Source organism: Manduca sexta, chromosome 6 (genome assembly GCF_014839805.1).
Source record: "Manduca sexta isolate Smith_Timp_Sample1 chromosome 6, JHU_Msex_v1.0, whole genome shotgun sequence".
In the NCBI taxonomy this organism is placed as follows: domain Eukaryota; kingdom Metazoa; phylum Arthropoda; class Insecta; order Lepidoptera; family Sphingidae; genus Manduca; species Manduca sexta.
In genome coordinates, this window is record NC_051120.1 from 8679984 (window position 1) to 8701967 (window position 21984).

At 36.0% G+C, this 21984-nt stretch overlaps 1 protein-coding gene and 1 long non-coding RNA gene across 2 annotated transcripts; one reads left to right on the forward strand and one right to left on the reverse strand.

Moving 5' to 3' along the window:
- Positions 1 to 401: 401 nt before the first annotated feature.
- On the forward strand, positions 402 to 21918 carry LOC115448947 (UDP-glucosyltransferase 2). The gene is made up of 9 exons (XM_030176584.2): positions 402 to 597; positions 7376 to 7531; positions 9944 to 10031; positions 15225 to 15417; positions 15775 to 15972; positions 16405 to 16624; positions 17117 to 17336; positions 20686 to 20905; positions 21594 to 21918. The coding sequence occupies exons 2-9, from the start codon at positions 7379 to 7381 to the stop codon at positions 21865 to 21867; spliced, it is 1566 nt and encodes a 521-aa protein (XP_030032444.1). The 5' UTR covers positions 402 to 597; positions 7376 to 7378; the 3' UTR covers positions 21868 to 21918.
- On the reverse strand, positions 11201 to 12183 carry LOC119193033. Its single transcript, XR_005113805.1, has 3 exons — positions 12067 to 12183; positions 11675 to 11984; positions 11201 to 11336 (listed from the first exon to the last, which is right to left on the reverse strand). It is a non-coding gene; the product is annotated as an uncharacterized LOC119193033 (long non-coding RNA).
- Positions 21919 to 21984: the final 66 nt, after the last annotated feature.

Sequence of the window (21984 nt, forward strand, 5' to 3'; positions counted from 1 at the left end):
ACCTTGCCCGAGTCGGGTATCGAACTTAAAACCTCAACACTGCCGTCGTACCGTAATACAACTACGCCGCTGACAACGCGTTTTAGCGCGAAATTATAAATGACTAAAGAAAATCACAGATATTTAATAAATTGAGCATATTTTAAGAATAAAAATATAATTCATGCTATAAGTGAATAGTGCTCTATCGTAGTACATACATTTTAAAAAATTGTCAAACACCCTATTATTTGAGGTAAGCCTGTTCAAACAAACTCTTTATCTTTATATAATAGTGTCTAGATAACAATCAAGATCATGTTTTATTTTAAACACTGCTTAAAAAGGTGAACATTTATTTTCAAGACATTTGCTTTCCATAATTTATATAGCAATAGAATGGTTGGACGTATATTTTTTTAATGTTTGTTACTTCATAACTAAGTTATTTATTAACCGATTTTTAAAATTCCTTTTTTATTTCAAAAATATCCTTCCAGAGTGGTTCCAATAAACATTTGATATTATTTTAAAGTAGTTGATATTTTTTCAGTAGTTTGGTTTTTAAACTTAAATATTATGAAATTGGCGTAATTTTTTTTTCTGGGTATAACAGAGGTGAGTGTTGTTGGCTGTTTGAATTTGCTTCCTTATATTTTTTCTGTGATGAGTTTACATTAATAGTACTATAATAATTATTTATTACTATTTATCTACTTATGACATGGCAGCATGGTCCCTAGTCGTAATTTGTTCCCTGGAGAACGATTTAAAAAAAATACATTATATATTTTTTTTCTAAATATGTGCATTATAATTAGGTATTTGTATTAAGTATATCATTCAAATTACGGCATTTAAATACATATTATCTGAGCCATAAAAACTTTAATAAGTATTTCCAGCTTGTTTCTTACACGTATTATTGTCGTTCGCAAAAAAGTGCTTGCTGCCATAAATAAATACTTACACGTACGAACTAAAATGTTTTTATTACATAGATACGTTGTCGGAGCTCAATATTGGCAAGACGAAAGCAAGCTAATTGCCCGACATTCAGGCAATTACCTTGGCGACTAGTCGGCTTACTAACTTTTTGTATTTTTATAAATAAAATGCCTTCCTGTGTTTTAAGAGGATATACAAATTATACTCTAACTGTGAATGAAAAAAACGTTTGATTTCATACGTTAGTAATAAGTATTCATAAGTATACACTATTTAACTAAAAATGCATTTTATTCGACTGTCATGGCGACCAGAGACCAATAAACTAGATGGCCACGGCATTTTGAAATATTTTTTTGAATCAACCAAATTTAGTCCATGTTGGGCGTACTAGGTGGCAATTGACTCTAGTGACGCATACGTGGTGCATTGAGATAGTCCGATTTATTGAATCATTGCTTTAGCACTTTTTGGTTTTATTTCCATACCCAGATCGGGTAAATTAATGGACGTTCATCGATTTATAAAACACACCAAGTTGTCCGGTAGCGGCGAAGTTAGGGCACGAGGGACGGAGAAATGGCGTGCAAGAGCCCTGAGCCTCGGTAACCATTAATTTTACTACACACGATTATATTGCACCCATTGACGTATATTCTATAGACACGAACGTCCATATAAACTATTTGTTCAAATCTGAACCAAAATGGCAACCAAAACGTCACTGTTATAACCTATTAAAACGTAGTGATTATATTCTCTTTGTAACCTATTTATTCAATTGAACAACAAATAATTTTACTCATTTGACTAGTATTTTCTATTTAAATCCAGGGTTACACTTAGACTCGAGTTTTTATAAAACGAGCGCCACTTCGTACACAAACATAAGCTGTCAATATTGATCTTACTAAAGTCAGTTTGATTAGATATCAGTTCAAATCAGTTGAACACAAATTTAGTATTTATTCATATTATATTATAGTAATAATTTCATAACGCCAAATTTAGTACGCAGTACATATTATATCAATGATTACATCCCATAAACCGATTTGTATTTATTAATACCTTGCCGAATATGCTCGATACACTTCTCCGTGACAAAGAAAATTCGGGACGCATGTGGTCCCTCCCGCCGCACATTTATCCCCAAATTACCCTATATATTGTAATAAAAAAAGCTTCACATGTTTAAAATTCCGAATCTAATCCTTGGTTTGACCGTGATACACAAACGAACTTTTGAACAGACAAAACAAATAATTAGAAGTAATTTTGAGTTCTGCCACATACCTTATCCGTTTTCCAGGTATTTTCAAATACATTTAATGTAGATATACGTTAAATTTACGACTTTATTATATAAATACATAGAAACCATTTCCCCTCCTACGTAACTGCATATTAGTCAACTTGTGAATTCATGATATCACCCTTATCGAAGGAACAAATTACGATAGTTGCGGCCGGAGGGACAAATAAAAAAAAAATAAAAAATATAACAAATATAATAACATAAAAAATACAATTAATTATTTATCTCTAATCATTACGATAACTAACATACACGAAGATTGATGGCTTTCATATATATGAAATAAATGTTCGGAGCAGCGCTTTTAGTGTTTTCCGTCAGTCAGAGTTATTGGGTCTTATGCTTATAAATCTAGCTTTTGTTTGCGGCTTCGCCCGCGGGAATAATTTATCCGGGATAAAAGTCTCGCTATATATTTTCTGGGATAGAAAGTATTCTATAACCTTCCCAGGTTCTAAACTATCCCCATACCAAATTTCATAAAAATCCGTTCTGTAGATTTTGAGAAAATCGATAATATAGAAACAGAAAGGCTTTGTTTTATAATATGTATAGATTAACAAAATCCTTAAGTTTTTACAGGATCATATAAGGCGAAAACATGCCATATTCTTATTAAAAATGTACCTACTTATACAAATAAAAATAATTTTTACAAGAAATTAAACCGCCTTCAAAAACCACTCAAAACCAAAAAAATATTTCACGTAACAGGTATATACTGGATACCAATTTTGGAGTCGGTGTTTAATTAAAATTCCTCTGCCTACCCCTGAAAAGGGGAAAGGTGTAACGCTATATATATATATATATACCTAGTCTTGCCATAAATATTGTAATAAAGAAAAAAGAAAATTGTTAACTGCAAATAACATTTATTACTTTTACAGTGTGTCAGTTTAATACATAAATATAAAACAATTAAAAATATAAAAAGCTTATTCGAAGTGGTCTCCATTGGCTGCAATACAGTCCTTTAAACGATGAGGCCAGTTATCAATAGAAGCACGCACTCTTTCCATGGGAAAATTCTTCACTGCCAATCGTATAGATTGTTTTAGGGACTCAAATTATCATGGCGTTTAGAGCAAGCTGTACTCTCTAAAACTGACCACAAAATCATAATCCAGCGGATTAAGATCGGGACTAGACGACGGCCAGTCTTCAGCTCTGATGAAGTCCGAAACGTTCGATTCCAACCAAGACTGCGTGGACCGAGCTTTATGACCCGGCGCCGAGTCTTGCTGGAAGGACCATACTTGGTTATTGAACATGGTGATGTTAAGGGGCTTAACTACCTTCTCAAGAATGGTATCTTGATACACTTGTGCCGATGTTTTGATACCTTTTTCACAAAAATATGGCTCAGTCACTCCTTCATAGCTAACACCCCACCAAACCATCACTGAAGTCGGATAATGTCCACGTTGCACTCTGTCGACTAATTGGGAAGCTTCCTTAGAGCTTTGAGCATAAATACGGTCATTTTGTTTGTTAAAATGTTGCTCAATTGTAAAAATTTTCTCATCCGTAAACAAAATTTTTCTGTGACCTCCCTTTGCGTACCGCTTCAGTAGTTGTTTCGATTTTACCACCCTATTCTTCTTTAAATTATCAGTTAAGAAATGGCCAGTGCGTCTCTTATAGGCTGCAAGTCCTAAGTCATCTTTTAAAATACGCGACATGGTTCTAGGTGCTATCTTCATTTCCCGAGATAAAATCTTTTGCTTTCGGACAGGATTTCTTCGAATTCTTTCCCTTACTGCTTTGACCACCTTTTTCGTACGAACACTACGTGGACGGCCAGATCTTTTTCTGTCACAAACAGAGGAGGTCTCATTGTACCTATTAATAGCCCGGTACACAAACATTTTACTAATACCAAGTGTATGGAGAGTTTTAAAAATTGCATTTGGCTCCATACCTACTTTGTGTAATGCTATCACAGCGATTCGGTTCTCTTTATCACCCCACACCATTTTAATATCGCAAAATATTTTACAATGTATTGGCGCCAAAATGAGAAAACACAATGAACAATCGTATAAAAATGACAGATTCGAAATTCAAATGTAATATTTTTTTATAATTAAGTGTAACAGTATTTATGGCCAGACTAAGTATATATAAAGCTAGTATATATATATACTAGCTTTTGCTCGCGGCTCCGCCCGCGTTATAAAGTTTTTCAGGCTAAAGTTTTCCATTATTTTTTTTATTTTTTTTTTTTATTTATTTAAGGAACAAACAGTCACACAACAAAAAATATTACAACATTGCTAAATGATAACATGTTATAGACCTATAGTTCCCTATCTGTATAACAAAATATTTAAAGCATTGTCGAGGGTAGTTGAAAAAAAAAATACTAAGTACATACTATTATGTCTGATATTACACAGGTATATGTTACAATGTTTGTTATAACTCCAGATTGCAATTCGAGTACAACAATACAACTACAAGAAGTAAAATCAATCACAAGGCAAACTTCAATCCATATCCCGCCCGGAAATGTAATTTAAAGCTTTTTTTTTAAACATACGCAAGGTTTCATTAAAAACATCAACATTAACAAGTTTGTTATTATATAATCTACAAGTCCTTCTTATAAAAGCATTACTGGCATAGCAAGTTCTACAACCAGGAATAACGAATAAATGTTTTGCACGACAATCTCGCTCACGCCTGCGAGGTACTCTAAAGTTAAGTTCTTGTAATAACGCAGGAGCATCCGTACTATTATTTAAGATTTTATAAACGTGCATGGCATCAGTCAAATCTCGACGGTGACTTAAACGTGACATATTGTATCTTTGTAAAGAAGTATCGTAATTTATAGAACTGTAACCAGTACGGTAATTAAGAACATTTAAAAAATATTTTTGAACCGCTTCAATTCTATCAATATGATTATTGCAATAGGGATGCCAAACAGCACTGGCAAATTCCAAATGACTACGAACGTATTATTAAAGTAGTAGTTTCCCAGGAGCCTATGTTCTTCCCAGGGTTTCAAACTGTCTCCATACCAAAGTTCATCTTAATACGTTGGGTAGTTTTTGAGTTTAAGACGTTTAGGCAGACGGATGCAGCAGGGGACTTTGTTTTATAATATATTTTTTTAGAACTTTTTAAGAGAAACAATCCCGTCATACATCATTGTTGCATAACTTTAACCGTTTACGCAGCGCACGCAACGGAAGCTCTCAAAACTAATAAATTGTCCCCGTATTTGCAACATGTTTCATTACTGCTCCGCTCCTATTGGTATATAGCGTGATGATATACAGCCTATAGCACCCCACAAATAAAGGGCTATCCAACACAAAACGATTTTTTTAGTTCAAACTGATAGTTCCTGAGATTAACCATTACTGCTCCGCTCCTATTGGGTATAGCGTGATGATATATAGCCTATAGCACTTCACGAACAAAGGGCTATCCAACGCAAAAAGAATTTTTCAGTTTGGACCGGTAGTTCCTGAGATTAGCCATTACTGCTCCGCTCCTTTTGGGTATAGCGTGATGATATATAGCCCATAGCAATTCACGAACAAAGGGCTATCCAACGCAAAAAGAAATTTTCAGTTTGGACCGGTAGTTCCTGAGATTAGCCATTACTGCTCCGCTCCTATTGGGTATAGCGTAATGATATATAGCCCATAGCAATTCACGAACAAAGGGCTATCCAACGCAAAAAGAATTTTTCAGTTTGGACCGGTAGTTCCTGAGATTAGCCATTACTGCTCCGCTCCTATTGGGTATAGCGTGATGATATATAGCCTATAGCACTCCACGGACAAAGGGCTATCCAACGCAAAAAGAATTTTTCAGTTTGGACTGGTAGTTCCTGAGATTAGCGCGTTCAAACAAACAAACAAACAAACTCTTCAGCTTTATATAATAGTATATATATATATATATATATATATATATATAGAATGCGTTCGGCTAATTTCGGACGGGTTTTCGGTGTGTTGCGAGGAGTCTCGAATTTCTTTTTCTCATAAAATATTTAAGCGATACCAACATTTTATACATGAAACTGGTTATTATTAATGCTACTTTATGTGATAATTTAATTATCTTCCAATTCTCTCTGTGTAAGCTTAAAAATAGATGATAATATTTGTATAGAAATTTAAAACCCTTAGTAAAGATCGGGCCTTCGCGGGGTAAGTTCGGACTCCGTTCTAATAACGCTTCTAATGCTAGTATGATAAGGTTCACAAAATCAAAAAGAAGTCTCAATAATGTTAAGAAGCGCGATATGCACCTTTTTTTGTTTCAACGCACATAGCGCACCCGTTCTTGGTCGTAGCATCAACTGTGGTATATAGGGCGGGGCAAAAAGAGACAGCGTAGCCGCCTACATAGCTTAAACTAAATAATAACCATAGATTCGTGGTATTTTTTCGTTATACGATCTTACCTCGTATACGATCTTACCCGAACGCACCTTATATATATATATGTGTGTGTATGTAAGCAGAAGAATCAACTAAACCCAACGCAAAAACACAATTAATGTGTTTTGCGCGTGGTACGACTATCGTGCTGAAATGTTATGTCTCTGCCTACCCCTGAAAATGAGAAAAGGTGTGATATAAATTTATATACGTATGTATGTAAGAAGAAGACTCAACCAAAACCCAATGCCAAAACACAACTAATGTATTTCGTAGGCAATACGACTATCGTGGCGAAAATTGACGCCTCTGGCTACACCTGACACGGGGAAAAGGTGTTATGCTATATGTATAAGTATGTTAGAAGTACACTCAACCAAATCCAATGCAAAAACATAACTAAAAATGTCATAAGAAAGCAAAATTCTCGATTTTGTTCATTTGGACGACATAATTATTCTAGCTTTTTAGTTTTAAAACCAAATTCCTGAAGCGATTTTGAAAAAAATTATGGGGTCAATCTGGAGGTATATTCTTTCGAATAAAAAAATAATTTTCTAGTTCGGTTCATAAATGAGCGAGTTCTGAGGTAACAAACAAACAAAAAAAAGAAACATTCACGTCGAATAGATAACCTCTTCCTTTATTTGAAGTCAAAATAACATCTATTTGCCAAAGCAGTATTGTCGAATTTACAATGATATTTATATACTTTCAGAAAATGACGAGATCCACGTGGCTCCTACTTGGCCTCCTGGCAGCGTCTCAGTTTTGCAATGCGTACAGAATTCTAGTCGTCTTCCCCCTTCCTGGAAAAAGTCACAGCTTCCTAGGATTTGGACTTGTCAATCATCTACTCAAAGCTGGACATGACGTAAGTACGCTTCTTCCATCTCATTTTTTTTTGTAGTGGCTCGATATAGTGTCTTCACTGCAACTGATGTTAAGCGAAGTGAAGTCTGTAAGTGCCGACCTGCTAAAGATACAAGCATCTCTGGAGGGTCGGCACAGTCATGCCGGCCTGCATACTAGCTTCTTCACGCTCCGTTTGAAGTACCCTAAGTTATATCTTTTCTATTCAAAGTGGGGTCAGCACTACACCTGGAGAAAGGGAGGCTTAGATACACGGCCTGTCTACCTAACTACTCCAATAGCAAATTGGCTTTCCCAAAATGATGGGTCAAGAGTATCTACAAGTGTACCGTCAGCAAATTTTGCAAAAAAAAAATGTAGCTTTAATGGAATGAAATGAAATGATATGATATATTTTTTGAATCCGTAAAATGTTATAAGGTGAGGTCGGGTAATATCGGATACGGGGTAAGATCGTATAACGAAAAAATACCACGAATCTATAGTTATTTTTTAGTTTAAGCTATGTAGGCGGCTACGCTGTCTTTTTTTGCCCCACCCTATATACCACAGTTGATGGTATGACCAAGAACGGGTGCGCTATGTGCATTGAAACCCCGCGTAGGTCCGATCTTTTCTAAGGGTTTTAAATTTCTAGACTGATATTATCATCTATTTTTAAGCTTACACAGAGAGAATAACATAAAGTAGCATTAATAATAACCAGTTTCATGTATTAAATGTTGGTATCGCTTAAATATTTTATGAGAAAAAAATATTTTCGAGACTCCTCGCAACAAAACCGAAAAATCGTCCGAAATTAGCCGAACGCACTGTACATTATTTAGATTCCGTCAATAGTAACTTTACCACCAGTTCGAAAAGCAGGGATTTATATCCTCTAGGTATTCTGAGAACTTGTAATAAACTTTATTATACAAGTTGCGCTTAATAGTGGCTTGGAATTTCGCAATATTTATGGACTTGATCTCAGTGGGAACTTTGTTATAAAAATGTATATAGTAACCCTTAAAAGACTTGTTGATCGTTTGGAGTCTTGTTTTGTGATTATTATTTTTGTTTCTAGTATTTAAACTATGGATACCGCTAAGTTTTGGAAATTTTTCTATATTTTTATGGACATATACTTAAGTACTAAGTTAGCGAAAAATACGATTCAATTTAAATAATGACTGTAAAACAAATTTACTTTAATTAAAACGTAACAAAATTAAAGATATACATAATAATTTTGATAATGTAGAAGATAGAAAATAAAGTACGCGCGTACCTTTGAATTATACGGCCATACTTCAAATAATGCTTGTCACGCTAATATTACGTATATAAATTTAATCAGTTTTATTTATTAAGATTGTTCCATAGAATTTAAATTTATTGCTGAATAATATATTCATTTTCCTTAAAAATTACTATTAATGTTATTATTTGCTGAATCAGTGCTTGATTTTATGAAATCATAAAAATATTTTTACATACTGTAAGAAATAGATAAGTATGATAAACATCTTGTAAGGCGAGGAAGCCATTTATGGCCCACGTAATTTAATATTTCATAAATTGCATAATATTTGACAATAAATTTATTGTATATTTCGATCTTGATTATTTGTATTTTATGTTTAGGAAACAAGTATAGGCCATGATTGGACTTCACTTAATTTCAGTAAAATGTCAAAATATAATAAGTGTGAAAATCAAATGCAGAATAAAACTCATCTAAATTACAATGTTGTTGCAACAGTAAATATATGATGTTACTTCTAAGAAATAATATTCTCTGCCGCCACATACCGCAAAAAACTGTTTCAAAATGCCAGCATGTTGGAAACCAAACTTAAATCTACAATTTCATCTGTGGTCGCATAAATCCGCATTAATTAAAATGGTTTGGTACTAGGATTTTTGATTACTGAGCTTTGTTAGGAACCGGGCTATTTTTGGGCCCATTACCTTACCATATACAGTGAACTGAGTGAAGGAAAAAAGAAATGTAAGCATATAAATTCCATCAGATCAATCTTGTGCCCAGATTTTTCAATTCTGACGAACAGAATAGAGGTAATTGAAGTGCGAAGATGTTACTTATCCCTTTTTTTTTCGGTGACTGAATATTATTTCTTTGAAATCAGCTCTGTCGCTCACCTAAATCTGTTTGGGAACTATGTTTATCAATTTTTAAAAAAGGGTCCATTTTGTAATTTTTCGGGGTAAAAAGAAGCCTAGAATGTTAATGTAGGATATCTGTAAAGAAACATTTTCTGCTTTTACAACTAAAATCTGATTATCTTCACGAATATCATTTGTTAATCAAATATCACTTATATTGTAGTAGTTTATTATTTTATAGATGCAGATGTCTCAAATATTATATCTAATCACTTACATTAATACGACTAACTTATATCTCCAGGTCACCTTCGTCACTCCTATTTTGGAGAAGTCGCCTCATCCAAAATTGCATCAAATCGATATCTCTAGGAATTCCGATTATTTACCAAGTAAGTGACTACTTAAATAAACCTACGAAATACATTTTTATACGTGCATGGCAAAGTGATTTACTACTCTTGATACCACGCGCAGTGGGTGTAGATAGTATCGACTAACGACCGATAATTAGCCCCCACCAGTCAACACAACTATGCCCGTGTTCTAACTGGATATACACTGGTTGGTCCCCGAACGTAACACACTTACCTTGGCCACTAGTGCGGGTTCCTACCCAGTGTTATCTTTTCTGGTATTTTGGCAGTATGTTTTTTTTTTTTTTTTTTTTATTATAAAGGGACTCTACGTCCCTCCCTCGTTCCCCCTATCCAGGACAAGGGGTATTTTTTAGCTTTTTTCTTTTTTATTTATTATTTTTTACATTTTTTTTCTGAGTTTATACATAACTATTTATCTACGGCTATTATCTTACATATATTCTTAATCTATTTATCTACTTGTAAATTCTTATATATATTCTTATGGTCTTATTCATAATAAAACCCTTATCGAAGGTATAAATCGCAAATAGTTAAAACGTCCTATAAGCTTATCGAACCTTCGATAAAATTTCTTATTCATAATGGTTTCATAAACCTCCGATAACAAAAAGGCCTTTAAATGTGCACAATGTTGCCATTTCGTTGAAAAAAATAATTAAAATAAGTTCTACCAATTACTACCAAGTTTTGTCTCTAGAAACAGACAAAAAAAAAAATTGTCATTGTCACAATGGCATTTGTCAAAAAAGTAAACAAAATAAATACAAGAGGAAGATTTATTTGATGTTCTCAAAATTCATTGTAAAACTTGGAAGAACGCATGCAGGAAATTGCGCTAAAATGGTTGGACATACGCACTATGATAGCCATCCTTAAAATATTCATATAAAAAAATATTAGGATAATATACAATAGTGATTATGTACCCTGGTGGCATTCAGCACAAATAAAAAAGTTAAAACAGCACAATGAAATATAAAAGGAATAAATCAATTTTATTTTTAGATCATGCTCATTGTGCCTCCTCAGACCCCACTTCCAGTAGAAAATATAAAGGAGATATGTATGTATCCGTTTTATGCTATAATCATGTAGGGATACTGTTGTATTAGGTAGGTCAAAAGTAAAAAATATTTTTGAGGTCTTTATTGATTAAAATAACAAATAAAATAAATAAAAACCTTTATTTATCACGTAGGCATATAAAAGGCTCTTATGACAAGTTAACATATAATCAAATATGATGTACAATTTGTTCAGTACACAGATTAAGGCATGCATATGATGCATTAGTATACTATAATCCACCTCCACCTGGAAATATAAGGGAGGTATTAATTAATCATCATTAAGTAATTTAAATTTTATGCTATAATCCTGTGGGATACTAATGTATATTTGAATAAATATTTTTTTATTTCAATATTATGTTGAATGCTTATACATTGCATAATTTCAGGTTTGTCCCACATCTGCAGAATAAATTGCAACAGTAGAAGTGCAACACAGGAAAGAGTTGCATGCTATTCAGATGGACAATGAGCTCCAGTGATATAAAAAAAATAAAACTGATATATTAATGAAAGAAAAATATAAATTTTATAAAAATAAATGACAATGACTAACTTTAATTATGTTGTATAATTAGTTACCTTTCAGTGTGAACAACATTAGTCTAGATTTTGGGTCAATGATGATAATTATAGTTGATTCTGACACCTCTTCAGTATCGGACACACTTTTCTGTGGCATATATCTCTCTTTGAGCAATTGCAATGTTGTGCAACATTGCAAGAGCCATAATAGTAGTCTTCACATTGCCAAATTTTAGATATGCTATGGAACAGACATTGAAAATGCTGTTTCCACACACCAAAGTTCTTGTTGCAATATCCGGGAGTTATGAGTGCTGCTTTGCCATCTAACAATATCTCTGATCTGAAGATTAGCATCACAAGTCACCTACAACAATTCTTGAGTTTAGTTTATGCAATGAAGTAGACCTAAATTAATTTATAACTTTACATATTCCCGAAAATCTTACCTGAACAACAACATTGAGGGAATAATATCCTTTTCTATATAATATTAGGCTGCATCACAACCATATTTTTAAATTTTATATGGGTGTAATAAATACAACCAATTATATATGGGAATTCTTTTACATGGTGAAATTCTAGCCTTAACAAGGGTTCCTCTGAAAAGAAGTGGGGCATAATTATAATCTGCAGCATGTAATACGAGCGCACGCTCCACTCTGCTACATATACCACCGGTAGTGGCTTGAGATAATCCATAGAGGTCTGCAACATCTTGCATCTATTAAGAAAACGAATCTAAAAGTAGCTCATCATTAGGTATACGTACTTACCGAAGTCTGTATAAATATGGAATAGGATTAACTTACCTCATGACGATTCCAACATGTCAATGCAGTTAACTAATACTTGCAATTCTGGTGATCTGCCACAACCTATACGGTGAAGCTGCAACTCTTCGCGGACTATCAGTCACTTATAAATGCAGCCGTATGTTTGGAAAAATGATACCGTTTACGGAATTCATCATTATCCAGAGAAAACGGATCGAATTTCTGACGACACATTTTTCTACCTAAAGCAGCCTAGCTTGCATTTTTAATACGTAACTAAATAAAATTACTTCTTGAAACGAAAATTATGGGCTACACGATCGAAATGTTGTTTACTTCTAAGTACAGACTGACTTTGGCAACAAGCGTCAAACACGAAACAGCTGACCGACATCAGCCATTTTTTTGATATCGAACGCTTAAAATAGGTGTAAAGACGGGCGTCAGGCTCGATAAATCAAAGCATCTTTATCGGGGACTTTTAGCGCAATTGAACCATTATGAATACAAATTTTTTACATGCCTCTGATAACGCCCAGATAAAGTTCCGATAATTCTGATAGTGTTATTATGAATAAGACCATTAGTCTATTCATCTTATATTTAAGGCTTATTTTAATTGCTAAAATTATATATATATCATTATATACATTTAGCAATTCTTATTATTTACCTATTTCTATTATTGACCTTATATACTATTTGTTTACAATATTTTAAAAACCTATCTATTTTATATCTATCCTTAATTATCCTATTTATATTATCTATTTTTAAACTTATGTCTAATGCCATCTCGAGCTCATATCTATTGACTGCGAAGATGGGACACTCGAGCAGGAGATGTGGGACCATCTCCTGAACGTCAGGGTCACATTGGCACGCCGGGCTCTCCTTGCACTTGAACCGATGCAAGTACTCGGAGAACCCGCCGTGCCCCGTGAACACCTGCGTCAGTGTGGCGTCCAGGACGATCCGCCTTACGACCCTGTGCGCCTCGACCGCGTCCGGAAAGAACAGCTTCGTCACCGAAGCCGTCTCTCCGTCCGCGTATCTCCGGCTCCATTCGTCAATCGAGTCCTTTCGGATCTGTCGTTTGACGAATGAAACCGGACATTTGCCTCCTTAGCGAGCACGTCCGCCCTCTCGTTTCCCTCCAACCCCACATGTGCCTTCACCTAGAAAAGCTCAATTTTCTGGGTGCGTTTTCCGGCTTCTTTCATTAATTTTTTAATTTCAAACGCTATGGGGTGGAGGGAATCACCTCTGGTGATGACGTCGAGAGCGGACCTTGCGTCGCTGAAGATGCCGCACGCAGGAAGCCCGCTACGGAGCACCTCCTCCACGGCTTTGCGGAGGGCGAGGAGTTCCGCCTGATAGACGGAGCAGTATGGCTCGAGCCACAATTTTCTGGTACTCGTCTCGGCGGCGCCGTTCCATATGGACAGCGCCGCTCCGACTTTCCCATCAATCTTGCTTCCGTCGGTGAAGATACTAAGACCCTCACCGTCGTGCCGAGCCAGTTTCGCCCCATCCGTCAGGCATTGGAAGCTCCCGCCCATCCGCTCCGCCGGGTGGTCCAAGTTGACAAAGGCCACAGGAGCCTCCACCTCCCGGTCACCCACTACCTCGCTAGAGTGCCCCCTCTTGACCTCATATAGGAGTGCGGTTTCCCGCACTCTGATGTCAAGGGGCAGCACTCCGGCAAGCAGTAGGGCCGAGTTGAGAGAGACAGTCCTGTAGGCCTTCGTCATCTTTTGCGCGAAACTGCGCTGGATGGCTCCGAGCTGCTTCCTAACACCTAGCTTTCGGCTTGATGGAGTAGTGTCCGCCGTGTAGATCGTCCTGATCACCTCGGGTCCCAATCCCCACTGGACCTTGGCCGACCTCGCGAGCACTTTATACAGGCCTATGGCCTTTGCGCATGCCTGCGTCACGTGGCCGTTAAAGGTCAGTTTTCGGTCTATTAGGAGGCCGAGCAGCTTGATCTCGTTAGACAGACCAATGTCGACTCCGCCCATGTGCAGGATCGGGGTGTCATACTTAAGTCTATTGATGATAACCATAGCCTGGGTCTTGTGTGGCGCGAACCGTAGCTTATTTCTGACACCCCAATCCCGCACATAGGCCAGAGCCGCATTGGCCTGCCTTTGAGCTTCTCCTGTGGAATCCCCGTCGAACACCAGGACGACATCGTCAGCAAAAGCTTGGCAATAGCCGCCCCGGCGCTCGAGACCCTGTAAAAGGGGGTCAAGGAGGAGGTTCCACAGGATCGGCCCCCCAATAGAGCCTTGAACACAACCTTTAACGGTCCTGCGTGCAGACTCGGCACCCGCGTATCGAACCCTGACCATCCGATCATCTGGCAGTATGTTACGGTCGGTTGCTTACCGCACACCCGCTCTATGAGAATACCTAACTTAAATCTATACACGAGAGAAATAATTATGTTATAACTACTGCCTTGAGCATAAAAAGAATACCTAAATCGCCTCTAACAACCATCATATCGTCACCATGAGCCCCAAGAAGTCAAATCCTGAATATAAGCACACGTATTTTATAATCCTTTCTTATGTTAACGCAATTGTTAGGGCTCGTACACATAAACATGATACGACATCGCGTCGCGTCGTCCTACGATGTGGTCCTAACGGGCTAGTAATACAACTACCCACTGAAGAAGTCACTGCTGAACGTAGGCTTCCAGATTTTCTTAATCTGTTAGAAGTTGCCTGTAGTCTTACGATTATACAGTTATATTAACAACATCTCATATGACAATGATAATCTCATTTAAATTAATCAATATTTATTTTTAATTGCAGAAAATACATACAATTTAATAAGCATTTTGAACAAAGAATCGATAGTAAATGATCCAAATCATATAATAACGTCAATGAATCTGATGCTAAGGGCGACTTATCGAAACGAGAATGTACAAAAATTACTGAATGATGTTGATCAGAAATTCGATTTAGTTATAGTGGAATGGCTTTACTCCGAATTAGGGGCTGGGTAAGATCAATTTATTATTATTACTTCATTATGTACAAACATTTAATTGTGACTGAAATATATTTCCTCTGACACAAGTAAGCCAGGATAAACAGTGGCAGGGGGCTCATGACACTGAGCAGAGTTCGCTGCGTCTCGGGCAATATTTACTATGCAACGGCAAAGAATTTAATTAAACAAGTTGGGGTTGTTGAAAATTTTATATTATAGGCTAATGAAAACAACACATAGCAAGTAAATGAGTACTATGATATCTTTGTTAGGATTAATCAAAGATGGATTTATGAAACTAATTTCATATCTCCCGAGGATTAGAAAAAATAACAAAGTAGCTCGTTTTAATATAAGTATTATCAGTATTGCAGAAATAGTACAAGCACCACTCATTTGGGTGTCGAGTATTGAACCTCATTGGATAATAATGGCATTGATTGACGAAGCACTAAATCCTGCGTACCACGGAGATGCTTTAACAGAAACTATTCCACCCTTTAACTTCTGGCAGAGGACGGAGCAGTTGTGGATTCAATTGAAAACCCTTTACTACATGCATATGTAAGTTTTCATTTGGTTTAAATGTAAATTGCTTTTATGGTGCAACACAGAAATGGTAGGCAGGACGTTAATGATTTGCTGTACCGTTGGCGTCCTTGTCAAGGTGGGCCTTAATATTAAGCCCAGAGTCTGTTTCGGTTGCATTTCAAATGTATTGACTCGTTAAGACTTTCACATTTATTTTGAAGAACGTTATTGCAGAATTTTTGGAAAAACATTTGTAAGGTAAAGTAAAGACAAGCCGACGCAGTAGGTATATGTCTTGTTAACGAATATTATGTCTACAGTGTTCTCTATCTTTTTGAAAGATTTTACTTCATATTCAAGCAAAACCAGATCCAAAATAATTATGTTTAATTCTACTATGCATTTGTATACTCTTAACACACAACCAAACTTTCTAAATAGTATTCTTACTTATTGAAATTCTAGGTACCATGATGTCCATCAAAGCGCCATATACGACGAAGTCGTCGCGCCTCTGATACGAAAAAGAGGGAGGGTGCCACCCACATTCCAAGAAGTAAAATACAACGCGTCTCTGGTTTTGGGAAACTCTCACGTTTCCCTTGGAATGGCGACGCGGCTGCCACAAAGCTACAAGGCTGTTGGAGGGTACCACATCAACGAAGAAGTCAAACCGTTGCCAGAGGTAATAACTATTAAGGAATATGGAATGGGTGTTGTTCGCGGCATCAGCCACGTGAAAAGTTTTCACCCTACAAAATTCCCTCAAACACGGTAGGGATTGATTGAGTTTAACATTTTATGGTGGTTTTTAATTATATTTTACTCCCGAGGTTTTGTAGGTATTGCAGCACCTCGTGTTCACGGGAATTCAGGTATTGATAGTCCGATAAGTTAATGATCTAATTCTACCTTCATTAATTCATTCAAAATAGATTTGAATTATACAAGTCGAAAATTTTAAAAAGTTTCTAGTATTTGTATTTAAGATTTCTTGTAAATTAGTGTAACTGGTTTTGGAATTGAGTATTTAATGCCTATACCTATATTTTTAGTATTTTACGTAAATAACCTTATAAATTCATTGAATCTAAATCTTAGACCTCGCAAATTAAATTTTGCAATCAACTACCCAATTACATACGGTTGTGTAACATAAAATTTGTTTTGCTCACAGGATCTGCAAAAAATCATGGATAATGCGAAAAAGGGGGTAATTTACTTCAGTATGGGATCTAATCTGAATAGCAAGGACATGCCAGAGAGTTTGAAGAAAAGTCTCCTCGATATGTTTGGGAAATTGGAGCAAACCGTGTTCTGGAAGTTTGAGGAAGGCTTCCCTAAAGTGCCAAAGAATGTACACATACTTAAATGGGCACCGCAAGCAAGTATTTTAGGTAAGAATTTAAATGTACCTAGCCTTTGAGAGCTCTAAGTTGGTCGTAAGCCTATAATATAATGAAAACCCTCCAAAATGTACATAGTGTTGGCGACGCAAATACTTTTTACTGAAATATAGTTTTGGTTTTAATTATTAGAATTCCGATCCTTCGATGGTAATGTTTTTTTGCACTTGCTTGTCATTTGAGAGTTTTTCGTCGTATGTGATTTTTATTTATAACGCCTATTTTAATTTTACGTGGTTGAGTACTAGCTCATCGTCACCACATAGATACAGTAAGGCATGCTGATAATAATTTAGTAAGCGTTGAATGATGCAGCATCTTTTACTGATTACATTTTGTCATACAAAATGTAATCAGTAAAAGATGCTGCATCATATATCAATCCTAGCCGAACTTTGGTCACGGCGGCTTATCTCAACGGAGATAAGCCTGGTACGATACGCAGCAAATAATATAATGTATCTATAAGTGTGTGTGGAATACAGGTGCACTTTCTGTTCCATAATTCTCATAGTCCGGAGACACAGCAATCCGACATGACTGGAGTATCACACCGCTAACTTCCTGACTGCGAGCTGCGATTAAGTTATTTTTAAGATGGTTTTATACCAAGTCACAATTATTTTTGGACCTACCCGGACCCAGTACGGTAATGGTACTCTTACCTCGTATGCATTACAACTCCACCACCGAAGTAGTCTGTTTCTGATATATTTTGTTGGGACTATAACAGTATACAATATATTGAGAGTTTCATAACAAAGGGGGATATACGAAAAAATACTTTTTTACATGAGCGCAAAAATGTGAATAAAACAAGATTAGGTAATTATTCCTGGTTAATAATAATAGTGTCACTCTTGTATTACGACTGCCTCGGAGGCGTAGGTGTATTGCGTGGTACGACTTTGGTTTGAATTCAAATCCCGGGTCGGGCAAAGGGATATTTAGTTTGTCTGATCAGTATCAGCTCAAACTTTAAAATTAGTAGTCCGATATGGCGATGCTCTCACCCCATATCACATCATCGAACAGAACACACAGGGAAAAATGGCTGCCGTTGTTCCCCTCTGCCATTCCCGTTCGGGGTTAAAGGTGTGATGTGCGCTTTGTTTTTCTCCATTAAATACTGCATACTGTTGAGATCGGGTCTCCTCTAGTACCGAGAGGTTACTTTTGTAATAGTTAGTAATTTTAGTAGAAAAATTTGTAAAAAAATAATAATTTCGAGTCGATACGATTATTAATGACAATTTAGAGTTGAATTGCTCCTGCTCAATGCAATTTCATTGTCAATTCATACATTGACATATATTCTACCGATAGAATGTCCATATATTTTTTTTTTCAAAATCTGGATTTAGAACTAAAGTTCGCTGCAGCGCTAAAACAGCTGGCCGTGAGTATAAGACGATTGAACGGTAACTGCCTCATCTTATCCAAAGGTCGCGACGTTTTCTTCGCACTTTGAACTTAATGCTTTCGATGATTTGACAAAATTTTGCTTGTCATTATTCGTTATCGTCTTAACAACGCATGACTCAATACAAATGCAAAATGATCCGTCGATATAGGGATAGTAAAATTATCTTTCATACTCCTTAATACCTTGCGACGATTGATTTTTTAAAATTACATCATTTTTTTATAATATGATATCTTTACTTTGGTTGTTTAATTTTTTTTGTAATCTGGATATTGTATCATTAATTTCATAACAAAAATTATTTATTCCGTGCATGTCTTCCTAAAGTACATAAATCATTCCAATTTACAATCTAAACTTTACGACAATTAAGGATTTTCGTATGTTAAAATTATAAAAAATTCTAAAAGCGATTTTTTAAAGAAATTGTTCGTGGGTATATTTCAATCCGTTACTCGTGCTCCATAAATGTATGGAACGACTCCTCAAGGCCATAACGCTTGGGGCTTAATAATGATTAAACTATCAGACGATAACGAGTTTCCTTAAATTAAACAAAGAAGTTATGATGATTACTATCAACTAATATTGCTAGTCATGCAGGGCCCTTATTCTGTATGATAGTGTAAACGCGTTACGCGGCCGTGTCATGTTATCTTCGAGAAATGTGCGTGTAATGGTATTCTGTAAGCCAAATTTCTATAGTCCTAAACATGACGCGTTGTGTTACGTGCTTGTTACGCACTGTTAAAATAACGTGCGGGATAGAGAATTAGGGCCCAGATATGTTGAAGAATGATTAATCAAATTTGAACTTATCTTTTATAAATTATTATATCATGATTAATTGATTGTACTAACTGTCTGTTACGTTTTTGGTCAGTCCTTTATTTAATAAAAATAATTTTAACAAAAAATTAAACCGCCTTCAAAAACCACTCAAAACCAAAAAATAATTTCACATAACAGTTATATATTGGATACCAATTTTGGAGTCGGTGCCTGTTGATATTAAAAATAATTAATTATTTTTATTTTCGAGTGTTATTAAAACACATAATCTGTCTATAATCTTTATTTTAATTCGTACTAATATTATAAATGCAATAGTTAGCTAGAATTTAAAAAGTAAACACATAAATACCAGAACGGATTTGGATTAAATTTGGCACACGGAAAGACCAACTCCTGGAGTAGGTACTTCTTTATAGGCTACCAACTATTCCGACAATTAGCGCCCACAGGAATAATTTGTATTTTTAGTCTCACTTTTTGATTGATGGCGCTGACGTGGTAAAGATGGCTTTACGTATAGCTGTAATTTAGAAAATTTCATAGTCAGTGTTTGTACTGGATTAAACAGTGATCAATACCTATGGCCGGCTATGGATCTAGTCAGCCCAACTCCTTCCAGAAGCGCAGGATCTTCCTAGTTCATCTACAGTCGTCCGGAGTGACCCTGGTGTACCGAGGATTTTAGCCCGCTGTACAGCTACTCCTTCGCATTCCAGGATAACATGGGGGGCTGTTTCGTCATCCGACAGACATCCCCTGCAAAGGGGGCTGTCGATGATACCTAAAATATATAAGTGTTTGTTTAAAGGGCAGTGTCAGGTCATTGTACCCACCATTATGCGTAGAGAGCCCTGTCTAGAGACCTAAGGCGCTTCGTCAGACGTCGATCCGGGTCTGTCTACATGCATTATTACCTGCCCATTGATCCGCGTGTTGTCCTTATGAAACGTCGGTTAAAAAGTACAATACGAGTATAAAAATCCGCGACTAAATCCGTAAAATACTTGTAATAACAATGTTAAACAAAGAATAAATTCATCTTACAGACGTAATGAGAGGAGTTTGGTTCAAGGAAGAATTCTTCTATCTATTTGTTAATAATAATTGTATGTTTTTCAGCTCATCCCAACTGTGTGCTATTTATCACTCATGGAGGTCTGTTGTCAACCACGGAGACAATACACTACGGCGTTCCCATCATAGGAATCCCGGTGTTTGCTGACCAGTTTGTCAATGTGAACAGAGCTGTAGGCAAGGGGATTGCGAAGAAAGTTGATTTCTCTTTCACAATGGCTGAAGATTTACGAGAAAATATTGTAGAAATGACTAGTAATCCGAAGTGAGTTAATTCTCTATTTATTTTAGTTATATTAGGGTCTAAACATTATCTTCAGCATCCAAGCTAATATAACACCAATCGTTTTTAATTATCAAAAATAAATATCATTATCTGCTGCCATTCCTGAAGATACATTTTACAAAAAAATAAAAACAAAATTCTTTTTCCAAAATTTTATTAGTTGCTACTGTTTATGACTTTTTTTTGTTATTGCTTTGCGTGACGAGACGAGCTTGCCGTTCACTAGATGGTAAGCGATACGACCGCCCATAAACAGTAGAAACACCATCCAACACCTTAAATTACAAAATGTATTGTTTGATATTCCACTGCACTCGCCATCCTGAGACATGAGATATTAAGTATTATTATGCCCAGTATTTACGCTGGCTACAATGTCCTTCAAACCGGAAAACAACAGTGACTACACACCTTTGCTTGGCGGTAGAAATAGACTTTGAGATGGCACCTACCCAGACGGACTCTCACATCTCACTCTCATCAATTTACTAGTGGTAGATCTCTCATATGTCTGTATGGGAATTGACGTAAAGCTTTTACCATTAGGCGAGCTCCTTGCTCGTTTTTCCATTCGCTATCATAAAAGATGTGTCATGATTGTCTAGATGTATGTACTTATATCACGTTTATGTCTATGTGGACACTACTTTATTAATTTTATTCACAGGTACAGAGAGAAAGTAAAAGAGTTATCCTTCATATACCACGATCGGCCAGTGCGCCCAGGGGCTGAGCTGGTCCATTGGGTAGAACACGTCATACAGACCAAAGGGGCTCCCCATTTACGCTCTCCGGCTATCAACGTGCCCTGGTACCAGAAAATGTACCTGGACTTAGCAGTTGTAGTGGTCATATTAGTGATTTTGTCAATTTTGGCACTGAAGCGTGTCTACTGTTTGATATTTCCGAAAAATGTTATGGGCGATAAGAAATATAAATAGTTAAATTTTATTGTAATATGAGATATAGATTTTAATAAATTATGAATTTGTTTTGTCTATTTTTCTTAGTTCCTTGAATATTTTAAAAGCATAATGGATACCAATATCACTACACCA